At 37.0% G+C, this 25,935-nt stretch overlaps 1 protein-coding gene across 10 annotated transcripts; it reads left to right on the top strand.

Moving 5' to 3' along the window:
* The first annotated feature begins 67 nt into the window (after positions 1-67).
* On the top strand, positions 68-24,330 carry cdc14b (cell division cycle 14B). Of its 10 annotated transcripts, XM_088909994.1 has the most exons (17): positions 5,280-5,321; positions 5,985-6,031; positions 6,572-6,662; positions 7,052-7,127; positions 7,794-7,886; positions 9,246-9,322; positions 10,123-10,189; positions 10,284-10,346; positions 10,803-10,890; positions 13,312-13,542; positions 13,672-13,810; positions 15,137-15,302; positions 15,533-15,630; positions 20,539-20,586; positions 20,995-21,111; positions 21,880-22,111; positions 23,411-24,330. In XM_088909994.1, the coding sequence occupies exons 1-16, from the start codon at positions 5,311-5,313 to the stop codon at positions 22,079-22,081; spliced, it is 1,614 nt and encodes a 537-aa protein (XP_088766120.1). In that variant the 5' UTR covers positions 5,280-5,310; the 3' UTR covers positions 22,082-22,111; positions 23,411-24,330. The 10 variants fall into 10 exon arrangements, 8 of the variants coding, with proteins under 8 accessions (XP_088766121.1, XP_088766119.1, XP_088766118.1 ...); XR_016090786.1 differs by lacking the exons at positions 5,280-5,321; positions 5,985-6,031; positions 21,880-22,111; positions 23,411-24,330 and adding exons at positions 68-1,051; positions 16,587-16,711; positions 18,329-18,470 and having other exon boundaries at positions 20,995-21,020; XM_088909995.1 differs by lacking the exons at positions 5,280-5,321; positions 5,985-6,031; positions 21,880-22,111 and adding exons at positions 68-1,051; positions 22,420-22,485.
* The last annotated feature ends 1,605 nt before the right edge of the window (positions 24,331-25,935 follow it).

The raw sequence follows: 25,935 nt of genomic DNA, 5'->3' as shown, positions 1-25,935 counted from the left end.
TGCTTCTTCTTTGTCATTGTAATTCAATTTCTGTGAGAAAATGGACATCGGTGTTTACATGAGATGGCTTTGCAGCAAGTTCTCACTTTCTTGTAAAACTATAGCTGGGGTGCCTGTGTTAACGTACGACCTGTCCTACAATTTGAGCAGCAGTCCAAAGAGGGAATCTGACATGATTTCCCCAGCTGGACAGCCTTCCTCTTACCACAGTGTCAAACCTGGACCTCAGGAGAGACAACTTCCACATTAATAACCTTTGCAATTTTTAAAGAGCTATTCTGTTGTGCAAAGTTCCTGTTGCAGATCTCTCTATGCATTTTGTTTCCATAGGTTTACAAAAATAAAAGTATAATACAAAGTTTTATTACAAAAACAAAAAATAATACAAACAGTATTTCCTATGGCTTAATGTGTATAGTATATCATATCACATATGCACAACCTCCTTAGTTTATACTTCATCATCAGTATTATTTGAATATTGATAGACAATTGAGTAGACAATAATGAATGGTCCAAAAATGCAGATGAAATTCAAATTGAAAAATTTAAAATATTTATTCTCCCCTCTGGTCTCTTCTTGCGAAGGCGCTCACAAAGTTTTTTTCTCTAAAAAACGGTACTATGCGAAAACATACCGTCTGGGTGAGGAAGATTAACAGAATTTTATTCTCAACCAAGAAACGTGCATTTTGAGACTGACGTCACGTCAGAAATCCCAACTTGTCTCCTGTGTGAACGCAGTCGGTAGGAGAGGCTCAGGAGTTTGAACCAACCTCGACAAAGAAACGTCACAACGTGCAGAATTGAAGCACAGCTGCTGCAGAGCCGTAACGGCCAGTCGGTGCATTTGACTTCCACCTTGCAGGAGTGCTGTGCACTGAAGTGTGATTTTAGTACCCCGTATGGCTTTGAATATGATCCCGAGGCACCTCTGAAATTAACATGAAGCGTAAAAGCGAAAGACGGAGATTGGAGTCGAGGAAGAAGCGTTTTGTGGTCAGACGTGAAGAGGCGGAGCCGAAGTCCGATATTTACATCCGTATCACAGGTAGAAAAGAGAAAATGCTTTCACCTGCGTGCTCTTGTGGTACTGACAGGATGTTTGTGACGGCGAAAGTGTCTTTTATGCGTGTATTTCTGTGCAGTGTCTCTTGTCTGGGACAGCCGCAACCTTGCACATTGGGTGAAAATTTGCTTTTAACCTAAAATGGCGACACCAGGCAGTTTGCCACGGTATTTCAATTGCATTTTAACAAAACCACAAGTCAACCCAATATTAGGCTATTGTTATCCGTCAGGATCATGTTTGCAAAGTTTGCTGTCACTAAATCATCAACGTTTATTATAAACCCTGAACTCTACTGAAATAGCCTGTTTGACTATAAGCAGGTAAATAACACATAAACACAGTTTATCCTACTGCATGCATAGTGTGATACTACGTTTAAAAGGCAATAATGTGAATGAGACCGGTGTGAATTAGTAGTATTATTAAAAGCCCGTTGTGCGTGGACAACATGGACGACTGTGCTTTTGAGGTTTCACAGTCGAGTTACAAAGTAAAAATTTGATGGCCATTTTACGTTTTAGATTTAACCGTTTTGTTTGAATGGGTAACTTGTTTTTTTTTCCAAGGCATTGTGAAAACAAAATGAAAGAATCATGTTTTCTTATATGGAAAATAGCAGGACTCCAGCTACTCATTTTAAAGATTTGGACAGCGGTGTCTGTTTCAAATTATATTGCACAGACCTTGATTGTTAAGACATGCAAACAAATGCACACTTCTCTCAAAAACATTTTCACGACTCTAATAAAAGTGGAGTTTTAAGTTCTCCTTTTGATTGGATTTAGTTTAGATGCTCTGTAACAATTACTATTGAGAAAACCCCGTTACATTTTCAGCTGCCAAACCTGTTTCAGCATAGTTACTTAGTAAAAAAAAGTCTGTATTGGCATATGAAGTTATGCTTTGTAGAATGGTAACGAAAAATCTCATTCTAAAGTCCAGGCGATAGTTCCATAGGGCAGAGGTTATCGCTTTTGGAAATCTGCCGCGTTTGCCAAATAATGCGATATTTGAAAATACGTTCCGGATTCAAGACAAGGACAATTGTTCTGTAGCCTTGTAATATTTTGGTCTTTGGTTAAATTGAATATTGGTGAAAAAAAGATACTGCCTGCTCCCTTTCAATCGACCATCTGTTACATAACTCGTATCTTGCAAAAAAAAAAAGGGTTTGTCACACATTTATCTTGCCCTGTATCTTAATGCCGACGTTGTCAATAGATACAATAGGTATAAACCTGAAATATAAAACTCAATATGAGCGAGTGATTAAAAATGTTGTGGATTTTCATTTAGTAGTGTTTAAGCGCGTCTCATGTCTTTTTAATATTTTCCCGTGGCAAAGAATACAATGGGAGTGACTGCGGTTATGCTGAATTTGAGGCAGTAATCCGTGGTATTTTTCCTAATTCCTGAGAGCGACCGTACATGAACCTTATAAACTGTTAATATACCCCTTCACGGAGAGAAGAATTCGTTTTTGAGCAGTAAGCTAATCATTCTCTTCAAAGTATTTTGCACCAATGAATCTGGACGGAATAGTGCTGCAAGGGAAAAAAAAACTTAAATTACCATACCAGTGCTGACGACTTGGCATTTGATCATTTCAGCTGTGTTGAGGAGGAGATGCAGTCTGTTTAGATGGAATGACATATATTTACGGTCTGTAAAGGAACGTGCTAGAAGCACATTTTACATGGGATTTAACATGGCTTAGTAGTAGATGCTACCCTCCAGTACAATCACTTCTAGGGTATTGGATAAAATACCGAAAATTTAAATATTTTTCTTTCAGTGTGAAAAGCTTCTCCGTTCTGCACCGAAGACTGAGATAGCTGTACGACAATATCGGTAAAGGATCTTCCCAGACACTCCGGAGAATATGATATCAAATAAAATACAACTTCTTGACAACTTTAATAAAACTTCCTCTTTTTTTCTACCGCCAGACGTTTTACAACATACCCTCACTTCGATGTAGGGTCAGTCTCTCCCAGTCCAAATGGTCCCATTTAAAAAAAAAATCACAAAAACAATTACATCTCTGGTGCAGTCTGGTTTATAAATGGTTAATAAATATTACATTGTGATGTACAAATTAGCACTTGTCTTAAAACATGCATGAAAGAATTAAAGCCCAGTTTCTAGCAGCTCATCACTATGTATGTGTGTCTTTGTTATTGTAAAAGAGCGCACATTGTTCTTTTATTAGCTGATTAGTGTTAGATTACTATTCCTATTAAGAAGGCAGAGACCAATCAAGGTGAGTTTTAAGCAGTCGCTTCATATTCCATGTAATTTAATTAAACGTAAGGACAGCACAGAAAAATCTTACAGTACCATTGTGCAAACTTCTGTTTCGTGCAAGTTAGTGTCCTGTCATCTATGTCCACCAAAAAATAAGAACATAAAAAAATCAGCAACGGTTCAAGAAATGTGGGACAATTTTATTTTTAATTGTGACAGGGGTGCTCTGTAACATTTTTACCTTTTGAACGACTACTTTTTTTTGCATCCTTGGAGACTTAAAAATGTGGTAGGCCCATTTAGCCTTGAAATGTGACTTTAGTATTGGCCTTTTGCCTACATTTAATGAATTTAACAGTGCACTTAGAAAGAGCGACAGAAAAAGATTTTTTTTATAAGTAAGCGATTGACTCATCCTGGACTGGCTAGATGTAATCTTTCAGCAAATATTTGCATTTGCTGTTACATGCAGTATGGAAATGCTCTTTTTAACAGATGCGCATATTTACTGAGTGTGTGTCTTTGGGGTTCATTATATTACTGTTTTTGTATGTACTGCATGCTGAATTACATGGTGTTGCAATGAAGAGCTGTATTCACATGGGCTGTATACTCAATGCAGAATGCTGTAATTGGTTCAGTGGCTCTTGTAAGGAGAGCTAGTCTGCCAAGGAATTGCGTGAATGCTGGGGGACAATACCAAGAAGTGCTTTTTTTTGTATTACTACACCATCATGCTTTTGTAAATAGTTATAGTCTGGACAGTGTTTTGTGAAAATCACAATAGGTTATACTCCAAGTTAAAGATAAAATGTGCTTGATCATCTCTCGTATCCTGAACTCCTGCAAGCAATTCATGCTGAATCCTGTTTGAAGAGGGTAGGCCAAGCCTGCTATGAAACAGTTATAGCCATCTTAAAATCCCAATTTAAATTTGCCTGAGGGAAGTGTGAGCTGGGATTCTAGAAAAGTCTGCAGTTTATCTCTGCCAAGTTCAGAGCATAATTATTTTCTCCAGCAATGAAGTCTATCTCTGTGTGTAAAACTGTGTCCAGTTATCAGCCAGAAAGAAAATTCCAGTCCGACTTCTCCTGTTTACCGTTCAAAAAGCAGTCTTTTTTTTCTATTTTTATGTAATCAGCTAAGTCAGTTCACAAATTCCCATTTGTCTAAGAAGCTTACAGCATTGTAGCACGTTTGATAGAGCAGTGAAAGGAAAGGACAATCAGTCAAATGTAAATAGCATAAGATAAACAGGATGTGGCTGTGTTAAGTGCAAGAATGGGGAAGAGCAGATTTAACTACACAGCTGAGAATGCCCCCGATACAAAGATGGACAGTTTCAGCTCTGTCTGCTGACCAGTACAGTAGTTGACAGCAACACATAAAAATGTGCCCAGAAAACATGGGGTTTCGGTGTGTTAAGTGCAACTTACAATTAAACTAAACTTTATTGGACAGTTTAACACTGTTATCGGCTGACGAACATCGTTTAAAAAGTATAATTCCTTTAAATGACTTTGGAATCTGTATTTATCATTGCCGGAAAACTCTACAATTTGCAGTCATTTTTTTCTTCGTCTCTTGCAAATATGTCTTTACCAGTTCACCAAACGTTCGCTGCTTATTTTAATAGTTAATGATTACATTGTTCGATTTGACCTAAACGTTGCAGGATAAACATATCCACATAAAACTATTTTTTTCTTTTCAAAAGGCGTTCTTGTTGCGTTATAGTTAACTTACATTTTTTTTTTACCTGACGTACTCTTGAGTTTGAGCAAACAAAAAAAAAAGCTGAGACTCGCAACAAAGGTATTCGGATCGTATCTCCCTACACGCTTTAATCAATGTGTACACTGGTGTAGCAAGTAGAGTTTTCTATTGGCTGAACAAAGCTTTTCTCCTAGCAACGGCTTGGGCAGCGTTCCAATTAGAATCTTCCATCTCTTTTCCGCAGAACTTGAAATTCCGAACTCTTGTGTCGAGAGATGATTGGCGGGTGAGTCGTGCAACAGTGTATCGTTTGCTGCAGTTATGTCGTCGCCGAGCCAATGGGTGTTATGAGCAGAGGCAGAGGAAGATTAGCTGGGTGGTGCAAAGAGCTAGGAGTTTGAGGGACCTTGAGTACAGACGTTTTTGTGCTGCGCACGGTATTTTTTTCCACTATTCTGGACAGAAAAGGGGTTGCTTAATTTCGTTTTGTTTCGGTGGGGTTTTGATTTCTTTCTGCGGAAAAGTTGCAGCGTTATGCCGATCAGGGTTTCACGACAGCCCGACTGAGGAAGTGCACTTTTTTAATATCATCTCTCCGAATTAGGTGGAGGGGGGGATTTAAAATACGCTACACTATACTGTACGGTGCTTGAATATCGCTTTTTTTTGCCATTAGACAGTATTTTGTATATTTTTTACTAATGTGATATTAGTAACTATTAATGCGACATCCCGTCAATAGAGGTGAATGATTTTCTAGTTTTTTTTCTAAAGAAATAATTGACGGTTTAATTAGTACTAGCGCCTTGTTCCTTGATTGCCTTTGACCGTTTTTTTTTACAGTGTAGCCATTAACACGTGCCTTATCGATTGGCATTACCTTTTATTTCGACTTTGTTACTTCTCAAAACAAGGTCTCGGGGGAAATAATTATTTTTTTAATAAATAGAATGGCGGAGGACAATGTCATGGTAAACGCAATCGAATTCATCGAAGGTGAGTTCAGACTTCGCTGTCGTTTTTAATTGTTGATTTTTTTTTTTCGTCTTTCAAAGTCCGCAAAACAGAGAGCCCTTTCCGCACCTTGCGGCAGATAGATTGAAGTTGTATCAATCACGGTTAAGTGCGGACACATCCCGCTAGGGGCCTGGCGAGATCTCTCCAGCTCGTTGTTTTTCCACAGCGACGGAGGGTCGTGTGTGTCTGCGAGGGTACACCTGTGTGCGAGATGAAGATCTTGGCGTGTGAAACGTTAGGTGAACACGTTTCATTTTGACACAAGCCGCAGAAATGCCTCAGTTAATAAAGTGTGGGGTGAGGGTGGCTGTCTGTTTTTGTAACGGCAGCTGAATGTGAAATATGCGAATATACAATTGTTTTTTAAAAAAAGGGCAGGGACGTGATTCCGACGAGGCTCATCTGACAGCTTGAAGTCAACTCATTTCCTTTTTTTTTTCTTTTGCTTTTGTTGACTCTAGACAAAAAGGGACATTTAAGCTATGCTTTTCTTTCTAATTTGGTGTCCTCTCTTTGCAGATCAGCTGTATTTTGTCATTCTTCAACAGAAGCCTAAAAGTACCGCAGAGAGGCACTTTTTCTGTATAGATGATGAGCTGTCTTACGAGAAGTGAGTATGATTAGTTTGTGAATTCCTCCTGTTTTCGCTTCAGGGAGGGGGAATTCCAGCCTGTACGTATCACTATTCTGATTTCTCATTTATTTACATTCATGTGCATCTGTTTGTACGTAGGTGATGCATTCAGTGAAGTAAAATGTAATGTAGTAATTAGGCCGATTGTAGTATTTAGGCTAGTTTTATTTTCTTGATTGCATCCTGTGGTATTGTCCGTATTGAGAGTATGCAGAAAAGATAATGACAAGCCTAGAACATTCCTCAAGGAACGGCCTCATCTCCTAAAATTGTTTTCTCCTTTTTGCTTGCAAAGAGACTTGTTAGCTGTTACTTTGGTAAATGCTGGAAACACGCTAATGCTTTTCATTATTTTTCATTTGCAGTTTCTATGCGGATTTTGGACCTCTTAACCTGGCGATGTTGTATCGCTTTTGTTGCAAGCTCAATAAGAAATTAAAGGTAAATATATTTTGACGAAGGCTTAGGATTTCTGCATAATCGTGCTCGTAGAAGCCTCGGGGTTGAAAATTTCACTAAAAGAATCTCATACTATAAACCGTGTGGATGATAAAAATGTCAAAGCTGAACCAGTACAGTGAACACCAACAACAGTCCTGCACTATACATTTAGGAAGTGTGTTGTCAATAAAAATATACCAGTGGAGTCTCTTTAATGGGAGTTCATCATTTATAATTAAGTCTCTTCCTCCAAGAAATGCAGTCCATGGTGTTAAATTGACTGGAAGATTAAGGATGGAAAAATTTGCAGTCTTCGGTTTGATCTATATTTTACTGGAGTATTACTTTTCAGAGTGATTTCTCTCCTACAGTTACCTTTCTTCAAGCTTTGAAAATTCATTTCATTTGTGTTGAACAGAGACAGTAATTGAAACTTAATGCACTGCTTATCTATTGCGACTTATGGGGACAGAGTCATTATTTCTTTGGTTGTTCTTCTGGGATTCGATTGAAAGGCTGGAAATATTTAAGTCTTTGTTTTTTTTTATTTTTAATGGGACACATTCTAAACCCCCCGTGTTACTGCTGAACATCTCTTAAACTAATAATTTGGCATACCAGCCACTTCCACATTGTAGCTAATGAAGATCTTTTTTTTTAAAACAGTCCTTCACGCTCTCGAAAAAGAAAATTATTTTCTATACCTGTGGTGACCAAAAGAAACAAGCCAATGCCGCCTATCTTATAGGTTCTTATGCAGTAAGTATATTTTCCATTTTTTCCTTGGGAGTTTGTGCAGCGATTACCAATATTGCGTTTCATTTTCATCAGAAACCATTTTTCTCTAATTCACAAGCAGACTAGTAGAACAGTGATCCTCTTTTTTATGTTGTCTGAATTATGCTCGTTTAAATAGTGAGTGACGTCTATTAGACTTTCTCTGTAGATTGTAAAGGATTTTACTCATCAATTAATCTTGGGGGGGAAGCACCAACAAAGCTGATAAAAGCCGAATCACTTGAACGGGGAGCACAATTTATTTTTTCAAATGCGAAAGCTACTACCTGTCCTCCCTACTTATCCTAATTGCTGTGCCAAATACTAGCATGTAAATAGCACTTGCTGCTATGATGGGATGTTTTAAGAATTTGCCCTTGCTCTCCCTTGCTTAGACCTGATGGTTTTCCGTATTTGGCTTGAGTGTTCTCAGATTGCTGATCTTGGTCTGGCCGCCGGAAACGATCCAGTTCACTGGCAGTGCAGACCAGACAGCTGCTAGGGCATAGTGCTGTACTGTACTGCTCTGCTGTTCAGCAGCACTTTCCAGACCTCTGAATTAAATTCTTTCCCTCGCAAGATGAAATCAATATGCAACTTCTTGAAATTTAAAAAAAAACCTTGTCCGCACACAAACGTGATTAACCTTAATCTTCCCTTTTTTCATTCAGTAGTTTTCCTCCCCCTTCAGGAAAAATGACTGCACAGACAAATTGCTTTAGCAGGTTTCTTTTACTGCCGCTCAGACTCTGTGGACTTTAGATCTAAATGTTGGCTTTATTGCTTGTTTGTTTGGCCATGCTCCTGCGTCACACCTTGGATATGAACATCTGATTTCAGAATATTAATCAAGGCTTAATCTTTGTTTTTCTGAAGCTGTCTGTGTACTCGAGGATATTTGACCACAGAAAAAATCCTATATTTTTTTTCTGAAACTGGATATGTGGCAAATCTCCTTTTGTTGTACTGAAGTCCTTAACTGGTAAGAGCCATAACCAAGTGAAGCTCTTTCCCAACGAGCATTAATACTTTAGATGCAGTTTGTGGATTCCTAATTCATGGCCTTGGGTCTTTTTAATAGGCCTGTGCACAGGGCTACATCTGAGCCAATAATGTTTAAATAAGCCACGAACTCAAGAGTAGTAGAAAAATAAAGAACAGCCAGAGACATCTCTCGGGGCACATGTGTCATTTGGATCTCTATCAGTTGTAAATGTTGGGTTTAGAAGATTAAGCATATGGTTGATGTTATTTTCATCTGCCTGATCTCGTCTGCACTCGTTCTTATTTCTTGGACAGCTCAGTTAAACGTAATTACTGTTGCCATTTTCTTTTGTTAAGGTAATGCATTTGAAGAGAACCCCTGAAGAAGCCTACAGCCTTTTAGTATCTCGCAACACCACATATTTGCCTTTCAGGTAATTTCCTGTGTCTTTGTGTTTATTTTGTGTAGTTGGGGAAATGCACAGGCTGCAGCTGAAAATGTTAGTACAGGAAAAGCCTGACTATTGGGTTAAGAGCCTTGAACAAAATGTAATATTGTTAAAATAAAAACAATTACAAACGAGAGGAGCCAGTTCAGCTCATCGAGCTCGTTTAGTAGTAGCTATCAGATTCAGTAAAATCGCAGAGGTCATTTGAGAAAGAATCTTCAACAATGTGGCTGAGTAGCCCGTAATGCCACAATTGTTTTCTTAATCAAGTACCTCATGTTCTCGATTTTAGTGTACTTTTACAATGTTTCAACTTGTGTCCTCTGGTTTGTGCTTTGCTGTTTATTCTGAAAAAAAAATGTTGGCACTGTCAAAGCGTTTGAGGATTTTCAATATTTATCAACCTCTGACCTTGACTATAAAGGTGCATTTCCTTCAGTCTGGGAGTGAGGGGAAAGATGCCTTGTATGTTAAAATATTACGCCAGTGTTGGATTATTCTTTAAATATTAGTTTTGATTAGATGCTAAACAAGAACAAAATCCTCTGTTCCATTTTTTAATTATGTTTAGAAAATCTGTTGATTTTTGCTACTGTCTGGCCGAGTTCCGTTTGTGAAATTGCTTGGTGATTTACAGCAAGGACTTTGCATTTTCTCGATACGAACTTGCTTTTAGATTTTTTTTATAGCAGGAAGTTGAGTCTACAAGTTGCATAGTTATTATTACTCAAAAACATGAGCTACACCAAGATGCTGATTAACTTACGTTCTTTTTATTTTCACAGAGATGCTTCATTTGGCACTTGTTCATACAATTTGCACATCCTTGATTGTCTCAAGGGAATATATAAGGTAAGAATTAAATTGGACGTTGGCATAATGTATATATGTTTTTGAAATATGTGAAATTCTTATTGCTAATGTGCTCATTCAAAATCTGCCGCAGGCTTTGCAATATGGCTGGCTGGACTTCACCAAATTCGATGTAGAGGAATATGAGCATTATGAGGTACAACTTTTTTTTTAAAAGAACAGTCTACACTCTTATTGCTTAGCCTTGTGTCTCTACTAACTCAAAAGATGGGCTTATAATTCTTATTAGTAGCAATGAACTAACTTCTCAATTCTGTTATTTCTTACGGTATTGAAACACTTTACAATTGCAATGGATGAGTTGTTAACACTTCTTAATTGGGTGTTCCTGATCCTTTAAATCTAAAATTAATGTTGCTTTGTGCATAATTAAATCTTCTTTATGGATGCATATTAGCTAATATATGCCAGTTACTCATTTATAGATTTTTATAATTGACTAAAACATGGGTATATAAGGAATTTTACATGTAGTGTTTCAAGGCTTGATTTGTGTGGAACATGTCAAAACAGGCTATTCTTAACAGGCATTTTAAAATTGTAATAGCTGTCTTGTTCTGTAACTCTGTTAACTACTAATATTTTTGCACAGAGAGCAGAAAATGGGGATTTTAATTGGATAATTCCTGGGAAATTTTTGGCCTTCAGTGGACCCCATCCCAAAAGCAAAATTGAAAACGGTATGTTAAGAAAATTAAAAATGCGATGCCTCTTTTCTCACTTGCTTAAGGCAGTGTAATTTGTAACATTGATTACATTTTGATATATATTATTAATCCTAGTCTCTGAAATGTATTGTCCTTCCAATTGTATGGATGCATTGCTGCCAGATGACTTAGTGGTTTCAGGGTTGATGGCGAAGGTCACAGCAGGGTCTACTACACACAATCCCATGAACACATCGTGAACTTCTGCTTTTACAGTGGAACTGCGGTCCCGATTTCTCAGACCGCTTATTAAATCTCAGTTACAACAAATTCATTGATGGTAGAGACAAATTTCAAGTTAAGCCCAAAATCTGGAATGTTATGGAAGAGTCGCCATGTTGTCGCAAACTCGCATTTGAGTTCCCACGCATTGCGATGTGAGCAGGAAGGGCCTCTTCCAGTCGCCATAATGGCTGATGCAATGTGATGTATGACGAAACAAGTACAGGTGGTGCAGCAGACGTTTCACGGCAGAAATGTTCCAACGTGATCTGCATGCAGAGCTACCAGGCAAGTCAGCAAAACGGTCTCGAAATCAAAAGTAATATTTCTGTTGGATTAAAAGAGATGTAAAGGAGTAGGCTTGTCATAAAATAATGCCACAACGTGTCACCGGAAGTTTTGTTGCCTCGTTCTAAATTGCAGAACATGGTGCTACACATACCTGGAAATTAAAAAGTATTTTTAATGTAAATTTGTTGCTGTGTACATTTTACGTTTATTCTGGTTTGAAATGCAGTCATCCATGCTGGTTCTTTCGAACGCCAAAATATAAAAATAGCGTGGCAGTTCTCCTTTATTTTTTTTGGAATGGGCATTTTTTCCAGTCTGTGCGTAGTCAATAAAAGACCATAGCCGTTTAGGTCTTTGAAGTAACTGTACATCCATATGTTTTACAGGTTTTCCCTGTATACAGCGTATCATGTGAAAATATATAAATTTAAGTATTCCATATTAATTAGACCTGTGTAATTTTAGTATTGCTGAAGGATACTTAAAGGGTAATTGTGTAAGAGCTTCTAATTGAACCAAGCACTATTAGCGTAAATGGAAAACTTGCAATTAATTTTACATTTTGCAAGTGGTAGTTTGTATAAATTAACTTCTTTTTTTAAAATTTATAGAACGGCACCAAACCAAACCAGGCAATTTTATAGAATAAGATTTTGAATTTGTGCCTGAACTGTATAAGACAATAAACTAAGTTTAATATTTACTAGGATTTTTATAGGTGGACACTTACTGACTTTTTTTATATATACTGCTCCCTTCATCAAGAAAGCTACAACGTTTAATGTGTTCAAAACAGATATGCTGTGTGGCCTTTCTTTTCCTTACTGTAGCTAAAGAGATCCCAACTTTAGATCCGGTGGTAGTACACAATGTCCATGGTGGGCATTGTTGGTTACATGTAATATTCTGTTTTGAGATTGCAAGCAGGACTTGAAAGCCAAAGTCGGTACAAAGAAGAATGACTAGCAACTTGCTATGTGTGATTTTCATTTCTGCACTGTCGATTATCATTCATTGTATTGAAAGACAGGTGGACTAAAATCATAGCTAGTTTTTCTAAAATATTTTTTTTAGTTTAAAGCACAAACACAATGTAGTATCCAAAGAGCAGCATTCTCTTATTGTGCCATTTGTTGCTTGGGAAGATTGTTGGCCGTGTGTGTGTGTGAGATTACTGACATCCTTCAGTGATTGAATATATCTTTCCTAAAAATGATCCATTTGTTTTTCACTTAAATATTGTTGGTTACAAGATCTTATTACAGGTGAGAAAAGGTCTGACAAAGCCTTTACATCAACAAAATTTCAATAAGGATGTGTAGACTTTTGATTATCCACTGTACACCCCAAATTTGGAACCTACATTCCCCAGACATTTCATGCACATTTGAGGTATTCCTGACCAATGTCTTGAGCCATGTCAACAGTCCTCACACCCTGCAGGAATCCAGCAGGCTTCTCTCCAGGTCTTTTGTGTCTGTTGACTCTGGGGGAATGCCACACTCATTGGGCAAACCCAATAGCACTGGCACTGGAACTGAACATGGGCTATGTCGCCGATCTCATTGCCTGGTATTTGCCTGTGACTGTAAATGTCCCTTTAACTTAGTGAATGCAGCAAACTGCAAAATGCAGCATCATTAGAATAGGTTGGAGGACTGTCAAGTTCATATGTGTGGTAGCTGCCCAAGCAAACCAAAAAAAAACAGTGCATCAAAATTAAATTGACTTGATTTCCATCAAGAATTAATTATGTCTCTTAACAAAAAGCATGGCAATATTTTTAGATAGTGATATTTCTCTTGATACCTTGCTCAGAAATTGACTGCTTTACATCTTGACCACAGACTGCTATATTAATTCTTTCTTTGTTCTACAAAGGTTACCCTCTTCATGCTCCTGAGGCCTACTTTCCTTACTTTAGAAAACACAACATCACTACAGTTATTCGCCTAAACAAGAAAATGTATGATGCCAAGCGGTTTACCGACCTTGGTTTTGAGCATCGCGATCTTTTCTTCGTTGACGGGAGCACACCAAGTGACGGCATAGTCAAGAAGTTCATAAACATCTGTGAGAATGCTGAAGGGGCCATTGCTGTTCATTGCAAAGGTATTTTAAGCATGCTTTTCAGCAGTGCATGAAACAGTGTTTGTTGCATGAAATTAGCAGAAGTCTTCATGATAAAACTGTGTTTTAAAGCATTCATTTACATGGAAACTGTGCAACTCTTCCTTCCAGCTGGGCTTGGCCGAACGGGCACTCTAATCGGATGCTATATGATGAAACACTATCAGCTAACAGCTGCTGAAGCCATTGCCTGGATAAGAATCTGCAGACCAGGTTCAGTCATTGGCCCTCAACAGAATTTTGTGCAAGAGTAAGTTTAAGTGTTTAAATGGTATTTAATTTAGGCAAGGGAGAGATTGCATAACATATCTTACATTTTAAATCTGCAGACATTTTCTCTTAACTAGGCTGCACTCTGAAGGTCAATAAATGTCTAAGTATGTGGAAATTTCAGTTTGTTACTGCCCATAGGACTCTAGTTTCTCACAGCAGGGACAAAAATTCTCTTTATATTCAAATTAGCATGCCTAAACTAGACCATAATAAAATATCTATTTGTCATTTTAAGATTTTCAAGAGCATCGTGTAATTATAAGTGTTAGTTTGCAAAGCAAAAATAAAAAATGGAATTATATATATATAGTAAAACAAGAAAGCAGGTAGAAAATAACCAATTGTTACAGTTTTGTTCCTTTTATTTTCATCTATAGATTAAGCAATAGGGTAATAAATCGAGCCCAAACTTGTACAAGACAAACGTTTATGTACAATAAAGAACATAACTATTCAGTAATTACACTGTGGCACATACATACTATCTGTATGTTTGGGAGTCAGGAGTCCAACTTCTTATAGGTTTAGAAATCTAGGATTCTGCTCTTGTAATCCAAATACGCATTCATAACACGTTAAACAGGCCAAAGTGCAAATAGCTGATAAAATTGCATATTTCAAATGCATGAATCTCTCTGCCTAAACATGGATGTTCATAAATGAATGGGAACCAATTTCTAACAATGCATCATTAACATAAGGGAGAATGTTTTTAGCCTGAGGATTCTACCATATAGGAAACCAGAGTCTCCTAGAATCAATTAGACTGCAAGTTCTCTTGTAATAACATTGCCTTGCTAGAGTTTGGTCTCTGAGACTGATCAGAACAAGGATTACTCACAAGGCTCAATATTGGGAGGAAAAGGAGGATGTTTCTTCTTCTCTTCTTGTCCTGCTCGTTTTCCCCTACTGTTTTCCCTGTGTTTATGCTGTGGTTCTTTCATATGGAAGCTGACTCAATGACCTCCCTTGGAATTCAGCCAGTCACTGTTGAAAATGTATTCTTAATTATGGCTGTCTAGGTGATTTACTGTTTTTGGTTAACCATAATAAATCATTAGGAACATACTTTGATTATCTGTGCCTTACCCTATGTTTAGTTCACTTAGCCCCATACTATAAAAACCTCTAAACAAAAAACATTCTTAGTCTTCTGAATAGTTTGATCCTGCAGGGAAATGCAAGTGTAACTAAACTTTGATACCCTGTTCCCAATCATAAAATGTATCAAGTGAAAATGTTTAAGGTTTGTTAGACTTATTTCAGTAATCAAAGAATCTTCTCACTTTTCATTCTGGAACAGAAAACAAGAAAGCCTTTGGGCAGAGGGACGTCTCTTCCATGAGAAAATGAAAGAGCAGGAAAATGGAACCAGCAAAATTTCGGTGACGAGAATCCTGTCAGGGGTTGATGATATTTCAATCAATGGTAACAAGAACAGAACATCTGGAAAACTGGAAACAGAAGTGGTACTATTCTTTTCCTTGTTTTTGTGCTTCGTATTTGGTGTACTAAAATTCTGGGTTGCTGGTACAGACTATTTTGGATGTGCAACTTATTATATTGTGAAATTTCACTATCTGCTTTAGTTCAGAACAGCCTAATTAATGAAAGTAGTTGCAAATCTGAGATTTGACTTGAGATTTGAAAGTGTTTTTTTTTATTGAAACTCAGCCTTCTGTTTCTGTTTGCCTTGAAGTATAATGATGAAGAAGAAAGAAACGGTATTACTCAAGGAGACAAACTGCGTGCTTTAAAAAGCAGACGACAGGCCAGAGCTTCCACAGGATCGTTATCGTAAGTGTCTCCCTTGACACCTTCATTCAATACCACGTCCACGTTTGTTTTAATCAGCGCTCTCCTTTTCCATGCAGGTTCATAAGTTGGGTGGTGGAGAGTTTACTTTCAGGCTTAAAAATGTAATTTAAGAGATGCAGCAAAGTAACAGGGGCATTAAAATAGTCAAAACCCATTTATCAGCATACTTAATGGTGGTTATGAAATTAGTGACTTGACCTACAATATTACAATAAATTGTGAGGAGTCTGCTTATTTGTAGTGCATCTTCAGATGGAGAAACAGGCCACAGGCATCTCTGAGGCAGTTATGCTTTTAGAATAAAGTTCCATAGAATATACCTGATGCTGAACGGTCAGTAAACTGTTAATTTGTTCTGTCTAATAATAAGTCCCCAATGTTCACCAGTAACGGACACAAAAACAGCACAGTTTATCACAGTATCTTCAACAGTCTTACTGATTTCACACCCACCCTGTTGACACTAATCAGTATGTTATTTTTGGCACAAACATGAATGCAATAGCACAATCTGGCATGCCTGAAAATAGTTAACTGAAATTGATCAATCTGATATGATTTGTTCTGTAACTTAAAAAAAGGGCAGATGAATATTGCATTTTCTGTCTCATTTCATTCCATGCTGCCTCATCTTACATGGATCATAGGTTTCTTCTTAATGAGAATGGATTTCACTAAAGCAGGCTATAATGAAATTGTTACTTTGTCTTGCTGATTTTAAAATTGATCATTTCCTCTAAAAATAAACCTGTTTCCAATGTATCTGCAGTGAAGCATTTTAAGCCTCATGGTAAACTTTATTCCCCAGTCCCTTAAATAAATGGCAGTGGGTCAAATGCCCTGTCATCAGCATATTGCACAGCTTGCTCATACCATGGCAAAATCTGTGTCAAAACTGTGATTATGGCATTGAAAATCATTTTATTACACAACAGGCAAACAGTAGTAAAATGCTGCAGTCTCCTCAGTGCTATCTGGGCTGAATGTTGTCTCACATTGAAAAGATAACACAGCTTTCTGCAGTGGTGACTGTGAGGAAAATAAAATATGTATTTCCAAGGTAAGCAACCTTTTCTTGAATACATTGCCTGATGATTTTAATGTAGATTTGTTCTTAATTTTTCTGAGGGGTTATGTACAGCCACACACTCATAAGTGATTTTCACAGAATGACAGATTGACATTGACAAGTATACTGATCATGTATTCTGTGAGAACTTCTTTTCTTTTAGAGACTGCTATGCTGTACACTAGAAGAATGACTTTAATTTCGTAACATCACGTCAAATATTTGAATATAATCATGACAAAATCATTCAAGACATTTATCCTTCTCTGTACCCCTAATATCAAGTAATTCTAAGAGTGTGGCTGTCTAAACCACAAGCATGTCAATAGTATTTGCGCCTTTATGTTCAATGTGATGGACCACTTGAACTTAATAAAAACTGAGATGTGACAGCTGGGTGTTGTGGGCACCTAAGTGTATTCTTTGTTTAAATATGTACTACACTATGCTAACATTGATTGTAGAAGCATATTCTAAGGATGTATGATAATCCAAAAGACAGCTGTATGTTTTCTAAACATTCATATGGACCTTTTTCATTCTTAAGTCTTTGTCCTTATAATAACATATAAAAAGCAATAGGTATGAAAGGAGAGCATACTGTGCAACACGTTTCTGCTTATATATGCTACATTTTCACTTCTGCAAACATTTCTGTTTGCAAATGGGTTTAAAAAATCAATGTGAGACTTAAAACTCCTTTTACTTTCTGAATTGCCAGTTGTAATTTGTCAGATGTTCCTAGAAATTAAATATAACATTATCAAATTAAATGTTTTGTATTAAAATGTTTGTAATTAAAAATGTGGAGTCTATTGAGAGGTCTACTTTCCTACATCTGTTTTTTTTTCCTGTTGCTGCTGTCAGACATGGCTCTCCGTAAAATAATACAGCACTAATTTGATTTCACAAGTTTTAGCTCCATTCTGTGACTGTAGGAGTAGGAATGGACTTATTGTCTTAAAGATTCACCTGCCCTTCACCATCCTGTGGTGTGTACAATAGGAAATGTGTGATAGATTTCCGTTCCTAGATGCTTCTCATTAAGTTGTAAATTGTCACGGGGGAGAGAGAAAAGACAATTTGATATGCAGATAATGGTGAGGGCGTGAGCATGGTTAAGTTGAAACGGTTTCCTGGATTCTACAGCTTCTATCGAACTTGATGGCTGTCCCCTCACTCGTGTCTTTTGCCATTAGAGGTGTAATTACACACTTCTTGTGCCAGGTGTTTTGCTACTTTTGATATGACTTTTCCATTCATCCATAATGGAGGATGAACTTTCTTGAACCACTGCCATCCTGTCAAGAAGAGTTCTGTACTGCACTATATTTCTTCTAATGTGGGGAAAATTATATGAAGAACTTTTTTTAATGAAGGGGTAGAAGCAGCTGCAAAGGATTGAAAAGATGGCTAAAACCCTCTGAAGTCCTTGACGTGTTCTGCCTTTTGCATGACCCTTCAAATAACATCTCGATGTGCATGGCTTGTTCGTGTATTTGCAGCGTATTGGGCAGCATTGTTCTTTCCAGATTTCATTAATGGCTTGGAAGGTTTTTGCTTCTCCACTCTTTTTTCTTTTATTTCATATTTTTCCCCTCCTTCTAGATGGCTGGTAGCTATGCTGTTCTCTTCACTGTGTAGCATTATCATCTGGTGGATTGTTTGTGGCTTCCCTTCTCCCATCCTACTTATCTGTCTAGAGGGGTTAGGATTATAGTAATCTCCCTGGAGCCTAACAGGCATCTCCGTAAGTGCTACTCCCATTTCTGTACTTTTGTGGGTCAACAGACCTTGGCATTTTAACAATTGGATATTAAAATGTAATGATACTGACCATTTGCAAAGTGCCGCTAATATTTTAAAATGCAGAAGTAGAACTGAACTCTTTCCCATAGGAACCTGAAAGCGATCAAACATCCATACATTGTCATCTCACCGAAGCCTGAGCTGCGAAAACAGCTGTTTTCATTCTCAGATGTATGTAGGAGCAAGTAGGCATGCTCATGAAGAAAAAGAAATTGTGGAAATTAAAATGTAACCTGGCTGATGTTCAAGAGAGAATTTGGCCTTGCTCGCTTGTTTCGATGTTCAGATATGAAGGAGGGTGGAGTCCGACAGATATTACTGGACAAGATCTAGGACTTAAGAGTACGGAGACGTTCCTAAACAGCAAAATAAGGACACAGTTCAATCAGTCAAGAAATTAAGGATACAAAAAAGTGCAATATTTTGTTTTGTACCATTAAAATAAATTTCTGCTCAGTATTACATGAGCCAAATAACCTGGATGAAGGTGAATGCCTCCATTTGCAGATTATGGATTTTGCTACTGTTATGTGAAGTGGGCATTGTGTTCCTGATTCAGATTCCTGCCCCATTTCCAAAATCTCCTTTAAAAGGGGATAATGGTGCTAGCCTGATGATGATATCGAGCTCCATTCGTGTATTTCATATTTGTAGTAGGGTCAGTTTCAGACTAGTGCTGTGAAATTCTGACAAGTTTAGAGTGAAGAACTGTTTCGTTGACTGATAATATTGACCATGATATTTACATTGCCCAAGGCACTTGCTCTCTACTTGGAGTGTTAAGGCTGCTGGTTGGCTCTGTTTTTTAGGCCCAAGGGCAATATTCTGTTACACCTGGGTTAGCTCTTTTCAGTGTCAAGTCGACACGGCCTTCTTTGCTTCTCCCAACGGAGGGGAAAAAAGGCAGAATTGTTGCTCGCCTTCCTTTGTGCTGCTTTTCAGTTGCTGCACACAAAGCCAGCCCTGGCTAAGAAAACTGCATTCAGATGCTCTATTCCACACCCTGCAGAAATCTGTTTTGTTCCCAGGCTTTTCTGCAGTTACCATGTTTCTGCTGAACCTACTGAATTTTAATGTGAAACTTTATTTACAGCTTTACTTCAAACTTGTTTGAAATACATTACATTATACCATTTCATATCACCGTCACTGGACTGTATAGGCTTGATATATCTGGTGTTTTTAAGTAATTCAGTAATTACCAAGTTAAAGCATAAAACATGGAATAAAGTATTTAATCATTTTTAAACCATTCCACTGAACATGAGTATCATGTGTGTCTAATTACATATGTATTTTATTTATCCACATATCTCCTGTAACATGTAATCATTCTCATTAACATGTTCTGTATATCTTCAGTACATGAATATGTCTGTCCCATGCATTAACATTATTCTGGAACCAAGTACAGAATAAGTAAATCTTTAATGGAAGCATTAAGAAGATCTTTGCTCAGTGACAAAAGGTTCCATGCTATCATGTCATGTAAAACTGTCATGTAAAAGCTTGAAATGAAAACATATTAAAAGGAGTAAAATTAAGACCAGAATATTTCAAGTATTATACTTGAGGAATAATACAGATCCATTCGGAAAGTCCATGTTGCTATTTTCATGTTTTTATTTACTTAGCAACCAGTTGTAGGTTACATGCTGTTTTAAGTTTCCTGTGCTATTTGTTTTATCAGCTTTCCATGTTTCTCCAGTCTTAGTGCTCATAATACTCTTGGGGCTTACGTAGGTGCATGGCATTCAAGTCAGATTGCAAGCTCTAACAGGGGTAAATGTCTGCAGCTCTTCTTTGGGATTGCCAGTGGTTGAGGAATACTACAACATTTGCATACCATTTGCTTAAGAAAATGCTGAAGGGATCTATTCGTCAGTCTTGACTATTGATCGGTTATTTGTACATTGTTTTGAGACTGTACCTGCCATCACAAGCTTATATAAGTTTAGACAGTAAATGTATTGATGGAGTGCTGTAATATGTTAATGCTTGTTTTTCAGATTGGAAGAGAACAAAATTCATACTCGGTCATCATCGCAGTCATTTAGGTATGTTTGTAATCAAATATTTTTATAAACAAATTTTCAAATTAAAAAAAAAACTTTAGTATTTCGATTATTTCACACAAGAAGGCTTTTGTTAAATTTTTATTATTTAGTTTTTTTTCTTGTTTTAATGTTTTTCATACTTGGTATTAATGTTTTCTTGTCTTGCTCAGTAATTGTTTAAAAATCCTGTAAAATGCAGTATTTTGATTTTGGCATTCTATGCTGTAATCCCCAAACCTGGAACTCCCTTATCTAAAAATTCAATTTCCTGCTGCTCCCTGCAGACAGACCACTGTTATCTCATTCTTTCCTGTTTCACCTTTTTTATCATCACAGCGATGACAATGATTTTGTTCTTTGCGGTTTTTCTAATGTCGTACTTAAAACTGGTCAATCTTTTCAATCCAGGATTATTTTGCAGTCCAGTGTGCAGAGCTGTAAGCCTGTAAAATCACCAAGCCTGTCAAACAGCACAGATGCTAGAAAAAGGACTAGGTCTACAATGGGATATGATGGTTTGGGGAGGTCAGTGATGTTTTTCATTGATAGCCTTCTAATGTAATTTTTTGGTCATAAAGTCTTATATTCCCTAATTTAAACCAGTAAAATGGTTTATTTCAGGAGCATTCTGTGGCAGGACCTTTTATTCTGGTCCTGCCTGTCTCAAATTTAAAAGTGGATGTTTTGGATCATATTCAGGATTGACTTCTGATATGCATTATGCAGTCTTGAGTATAGTTTTTCCATGGCTATCTGAAATTGTTTTCATTGTATTAAAACTTTGAAAAAACAGATTGCTTTTGATAAAATTACAGTAAATGACTCTTGGCTACATCACATTTTTTGCTGATTTGCACATACTGTAGCTATTATAACCACAGATGTATTTGAATTGTACAGGGTAGGTATTAATTTACCGATGTGAAACATCTAAAGCTTTACTCTGTTTGCTACTTTAGATGCCATTTATGGCACATCTTTATATGCTGCTTTAGGTTTTGATAGAAAAAATAGATCAAGAAATACATCTGTTCTGCAATGTGTTCTTGAACCTGAAATGCATTTTTCAGTCAAAATATTCATGCTTTCAAAAAATAATGGTAATCTTTCATGTGACAAGTTATTTTTTCATTTGATCCGTAAATATATTTGCAGTAATTTGGCTCTTGAGTAACACATTTGCTTTTTATCAAACATGTTATGTTTTCATAGTTAAAGCCAGTGTTTGAAGCAAACTCAACAGAGCAATAGTTTCCAAACATATGAATTAACCATGTCTTCCTTCTGTAACAGCCAATTGTTAAATTCTAGGCTAGCCAGATCCCTAGGCAACTTGTATGTAGTGACTAATGACCAGGATCCAACCCAGAAAGAGGCCATTTCAGGCTCTAAAGTTGTAAGCAAAGCAGACAACCAGATGAACAACCTAAATGCCATTAACAACAACCACAACCCTCAGAAGGCAGACTCAGATAGCCTCTCCACCATCTCCTAAAGTGCTTGGTGCTTCAGTCACTCTCACACAGTAAGTGTGTACCTCTTAATTGGTTTCAAAACGGCTCTTTCATTTTTCAGGATAAATTAACTATCCCTTCTTTCCCCCTGCTCTTCCACTATTGCCTCATACAGCTCTCAGACCTCAACAGAGCTATAGCTTTATTGAATTTGCTCACACTGAGTAATATGTCCTGGTTTTCTTTTAAAAATGCCACAGTCCTGTCTGAAGTGCCACAAAAGTGTGTGTTCCGCCTCTGCTGCGTGCATTTCAGCCTCATTTAGTTCTTGGCTCCAATAAAGGTTTTGTGTTCTGTCTCGCTCCTTTCCCATTAACAGCCACATTGTTCCAAGGGGAAGGAAGACGCGACGCTCTTTACAGCAAATGCGCTTTATGAGATTATGGTACTTTTGCTTTCTGTCTCTTCTACTTCTTGCTGCTTTCTCCTTCTCTGTTAAGCAAAGAAGTGCAAAGCATTGTTAGAACACTGACAATACATTTGCTCCAACATTTACTCTGAAATTGTGCTTTACAGTCCTTTTACTAGCCATAATGTTAAAACTAATAATTTTGCACAACCATTGGTGGGTGATAATCCAAAATAAATTGGAGAAAAGTTGTGTATTTTTTTTTTATTTGACCAAATTCCATGACTATGAAGTGGAATACGTCTTGTTGTAACTGTTCTCTTTAATGGACCAGAATTCAGCTGTCTGTACTGCAGATTCCACATGAACAAACCAATGCCTTAGGCTCAGTGGTACAAGCCACTTTTGTACAGATTGAATATTAGAATTTATGAATACAGATACTTCATCTGTGTTAGTAATAGTAGCTTAATGAAATTTATAAAATAAGAGCATAAAAGTGCTGTTTTGAAGGTTTGATTTTTCATTTCCATAATAGTTCATTTTTTTTAGAATGTATTAACCAAGAATTCCAAATAATTCTGTGCAAATTCTTTGTGTTAGTATCTTCAACAAAAACAACTCGTGTACAAACTATAATTGTATTGTACAGATTACAAGAAATTCTTTGTTTTCAAGATTAAAATTTCAAGACATGCCAGAAAATTATGAATGGAGGGTGCATCTAAAATTGAGAGAAATATGCTTCAGAACTTAAAATAACCAAATTCTGGGGCTGGGCTTCTTTTCTCTTAGGCCCATGAGAAAGACCTGAGAGAAAATTTCATTGCAAAGTAGGCTGCACACATTTCAAAAGTATCTGTCTGCATCAAAGGGTGGAAAGTTGGGGGGGCTTTTACAAACTTGCATGAAAATTTGATTTTCCTTGTTCGAGGTCTGAATGTTTTTTTTGTTCCCCCAGTCATTCCATACCCAAAGCAAGAGCTCCGCTGCTTCGCTGAAAAGGAACAGCAGCGTCTTTGCTGGGAACAGCTTGCAGGCAGTGAGCAGTACACCGCAAGCTCAATGTCTCTCTCTGCAAGTTTGGTACACTGTACTTCTTACAGCAAGGGCTAACCTCCTAATACAAAGTCAAGGACATTTGCTTTACGAAGAATAGTTTTATATCTGATAAACTGGGGAAAATGGACAAACTGAACAGAAAGCTTTATTCGGTGAGGTTTAACTTTCACACGTGGCCCGTTTTCAACTTTCAACAATGCTAAGAATGTGCAGTGTTTAGCCTGGGCTTTGGAAATCGGAGCTTACTTCCATTGTACAGGGGACCAATTGTGATGGCAATCATCATATTGCTTTAATTCCATTAAAATCATGTGATGACTATAGTGTGCAGAAAAGTATAACTATTAAATGTGGCATGACCGTAACTTTGATATATCTGTGAGATGCATCACACTTCAGATCTTTTCTGATATTGCTGCATCAGTTCATTTTAGGCCTTTACTGTCATTGTGACTAAAACTGAATCTTTACACCAGTTTCAGCTTTCCGTAAAGTATTTGAAATTTATACTGTATATAAGTAAACCTTTCATATATTTACAAAACATAATCCCAGATCTTGTAATTTTTTATATTCAAATATTTATATTTGGTACTCAGATTTTTAGATTTGGATCAAGATTGAGTTTTATTTTGATGGTGAGTCTTTTCTTTCAGTTGTTGAAAGTATGTATGTAAATTTAAATCATGTAACTTCATTGTATAGAATAATTTTCATTTGTTTTCTGAACCATGTATTTCCATTTTTTACAATGTATACATTATCACTGGTATTATTGATTATTGCAATAAAATCCTCATGGTCATATTTGATTTTTAACAATGTAGTCAAGTTGTTTTTAAATCTGACATTTTAGAGCTGAAAATGATTAAAAAAAACCTCAACAAAATCTGACAATCCTTAAAAAATTGGCACTGGGGTTATGTATTTTACAAATTCTGTTCAATCTTATCTGTTTTCACTTTCTGACCCATTTATGCCATTCAAACTAGTAAGTTTACATTTCTTATGTAATTCTCAACCCAGAATGAATGTTTTCTTTTGTGAATTTAGCAGGACTTTATTTTTATGCTTCTGGGACTTGGTTGTGCTTCATAATCTTAATTTTTCTTTCAAATGCCTACACTCAGTTTCCCAAAGCCACATTTAATCCAGTTTTATCAATAGCATACCCATCTTTAAACCAAAAGGTGAAACAAGCTGGCATTTCTATCATCTGAATCTACATGTATCTCACATTTTCATACTGTTGCTACCAGTCTCGATGTAAGTTACATAAGATACCACTGCAGTGAACTAAATAAAGCTGAGGAACCATAAGGACAGAGAGAGAACTGTAAACAGGGTAGTCAGTGTAATGCTTCTTATCTTTCAATCTTATAATGATTGGGAGTGTCTATGTAAGCTATTCGATTATGCTTTTTAGTTAAAAGAAATCTGGTCTTTCAGTGCTTGGCTTCATCACTGGGTAGATCACTTGCTTCCTTGATCACAGTGAAATTTTTCCAGGTTTTTAGAAATTGATCTGATACATAAAACCTACTGGATTGGGTACCTCAAAATATACTGGCTGTGGTGAGAAGCTGATGTTTAAGACATTTCACATTTTGAAGACTTTTTGGCCTTGGTAAATCTGTCTGTTAATTGATTGAGCAGGTATTACAACTTAAGTTTCTGGAGGAAAGAAAGGCCTAGTTCAATGGATGAGCATATCTAGTTTTGAGGTAGTTGGCTAACCAGTTTCCTTAATGTCTGGAAGAATAAAAGAGAAAGTGTCGTAATAAAGAACAAGGAGAATGAGCGGGACAGATTGCCAACAGAGACATCTTAAATTTTGACGTGAGGTTAAGGCCTTTGTTGGTCATATGACAAATCATGATATTACTACAGATTGTAATAAAACCTGCATAATGCAAAATTGTCTGAATGGGAGAGCTGGGATATTTCTGAAAGGTACAGGCTGCAAACTACTCTAGCCAGCAGCACACTTGGAACCCAATAGAGACAACCATCTTTTTATCCAGCCAAAGTCTTCAGAGGAGAAAATGCAGGTGTAGTCGTCAATAGTTCCAATAACCTTACACCGCAGATGGTGTTTAGAATAATGGTAATGTAAGGAAGGCACAAGAGAGGTGAGAACAGAGTTGGAAAGGAGCAATGTTGAGAAATCATGGATAGAGCCAAAAAGGATTGGAAACTCAAATGTTATATACAATAATGGAATCAAAGATGTGGAGGGAGATGCTGGGTATCTCCTGGCCAGAGGAGCACAGGAGTAAAAACCAAAAACAGCTCATACCACAATATATGAAAAAATGTGGGAATTTAGGGTGTTGATACTGGGTGTATTAGAATTGAGGCTCAAAGATAATTATCTTCTTTGCCAGAGTAACCAAGAATGGTGACGCCTATTAGAACAATCCT

This window comes from Atractosteus spatula, chromosome 3 (genome assembly GCF_055471065.1).
Source record: "Atractosteus spatula isolate fAtrSpa1 chromosome 3, fAtrSpa1.hap1, whole genome shotgun sequence".
In the NCBI taxonomy this organism is placed as follows: domain Eukaryota; kingdom Metazoa; phylum Chordata; class Actinopteri; order Semionotiformes; family Lepisosteidae; genus Atractosteus; species Atractosteus spatula.
This window is presented reverse-complemented; position numbering and strand designations above follow the sequence as displayed.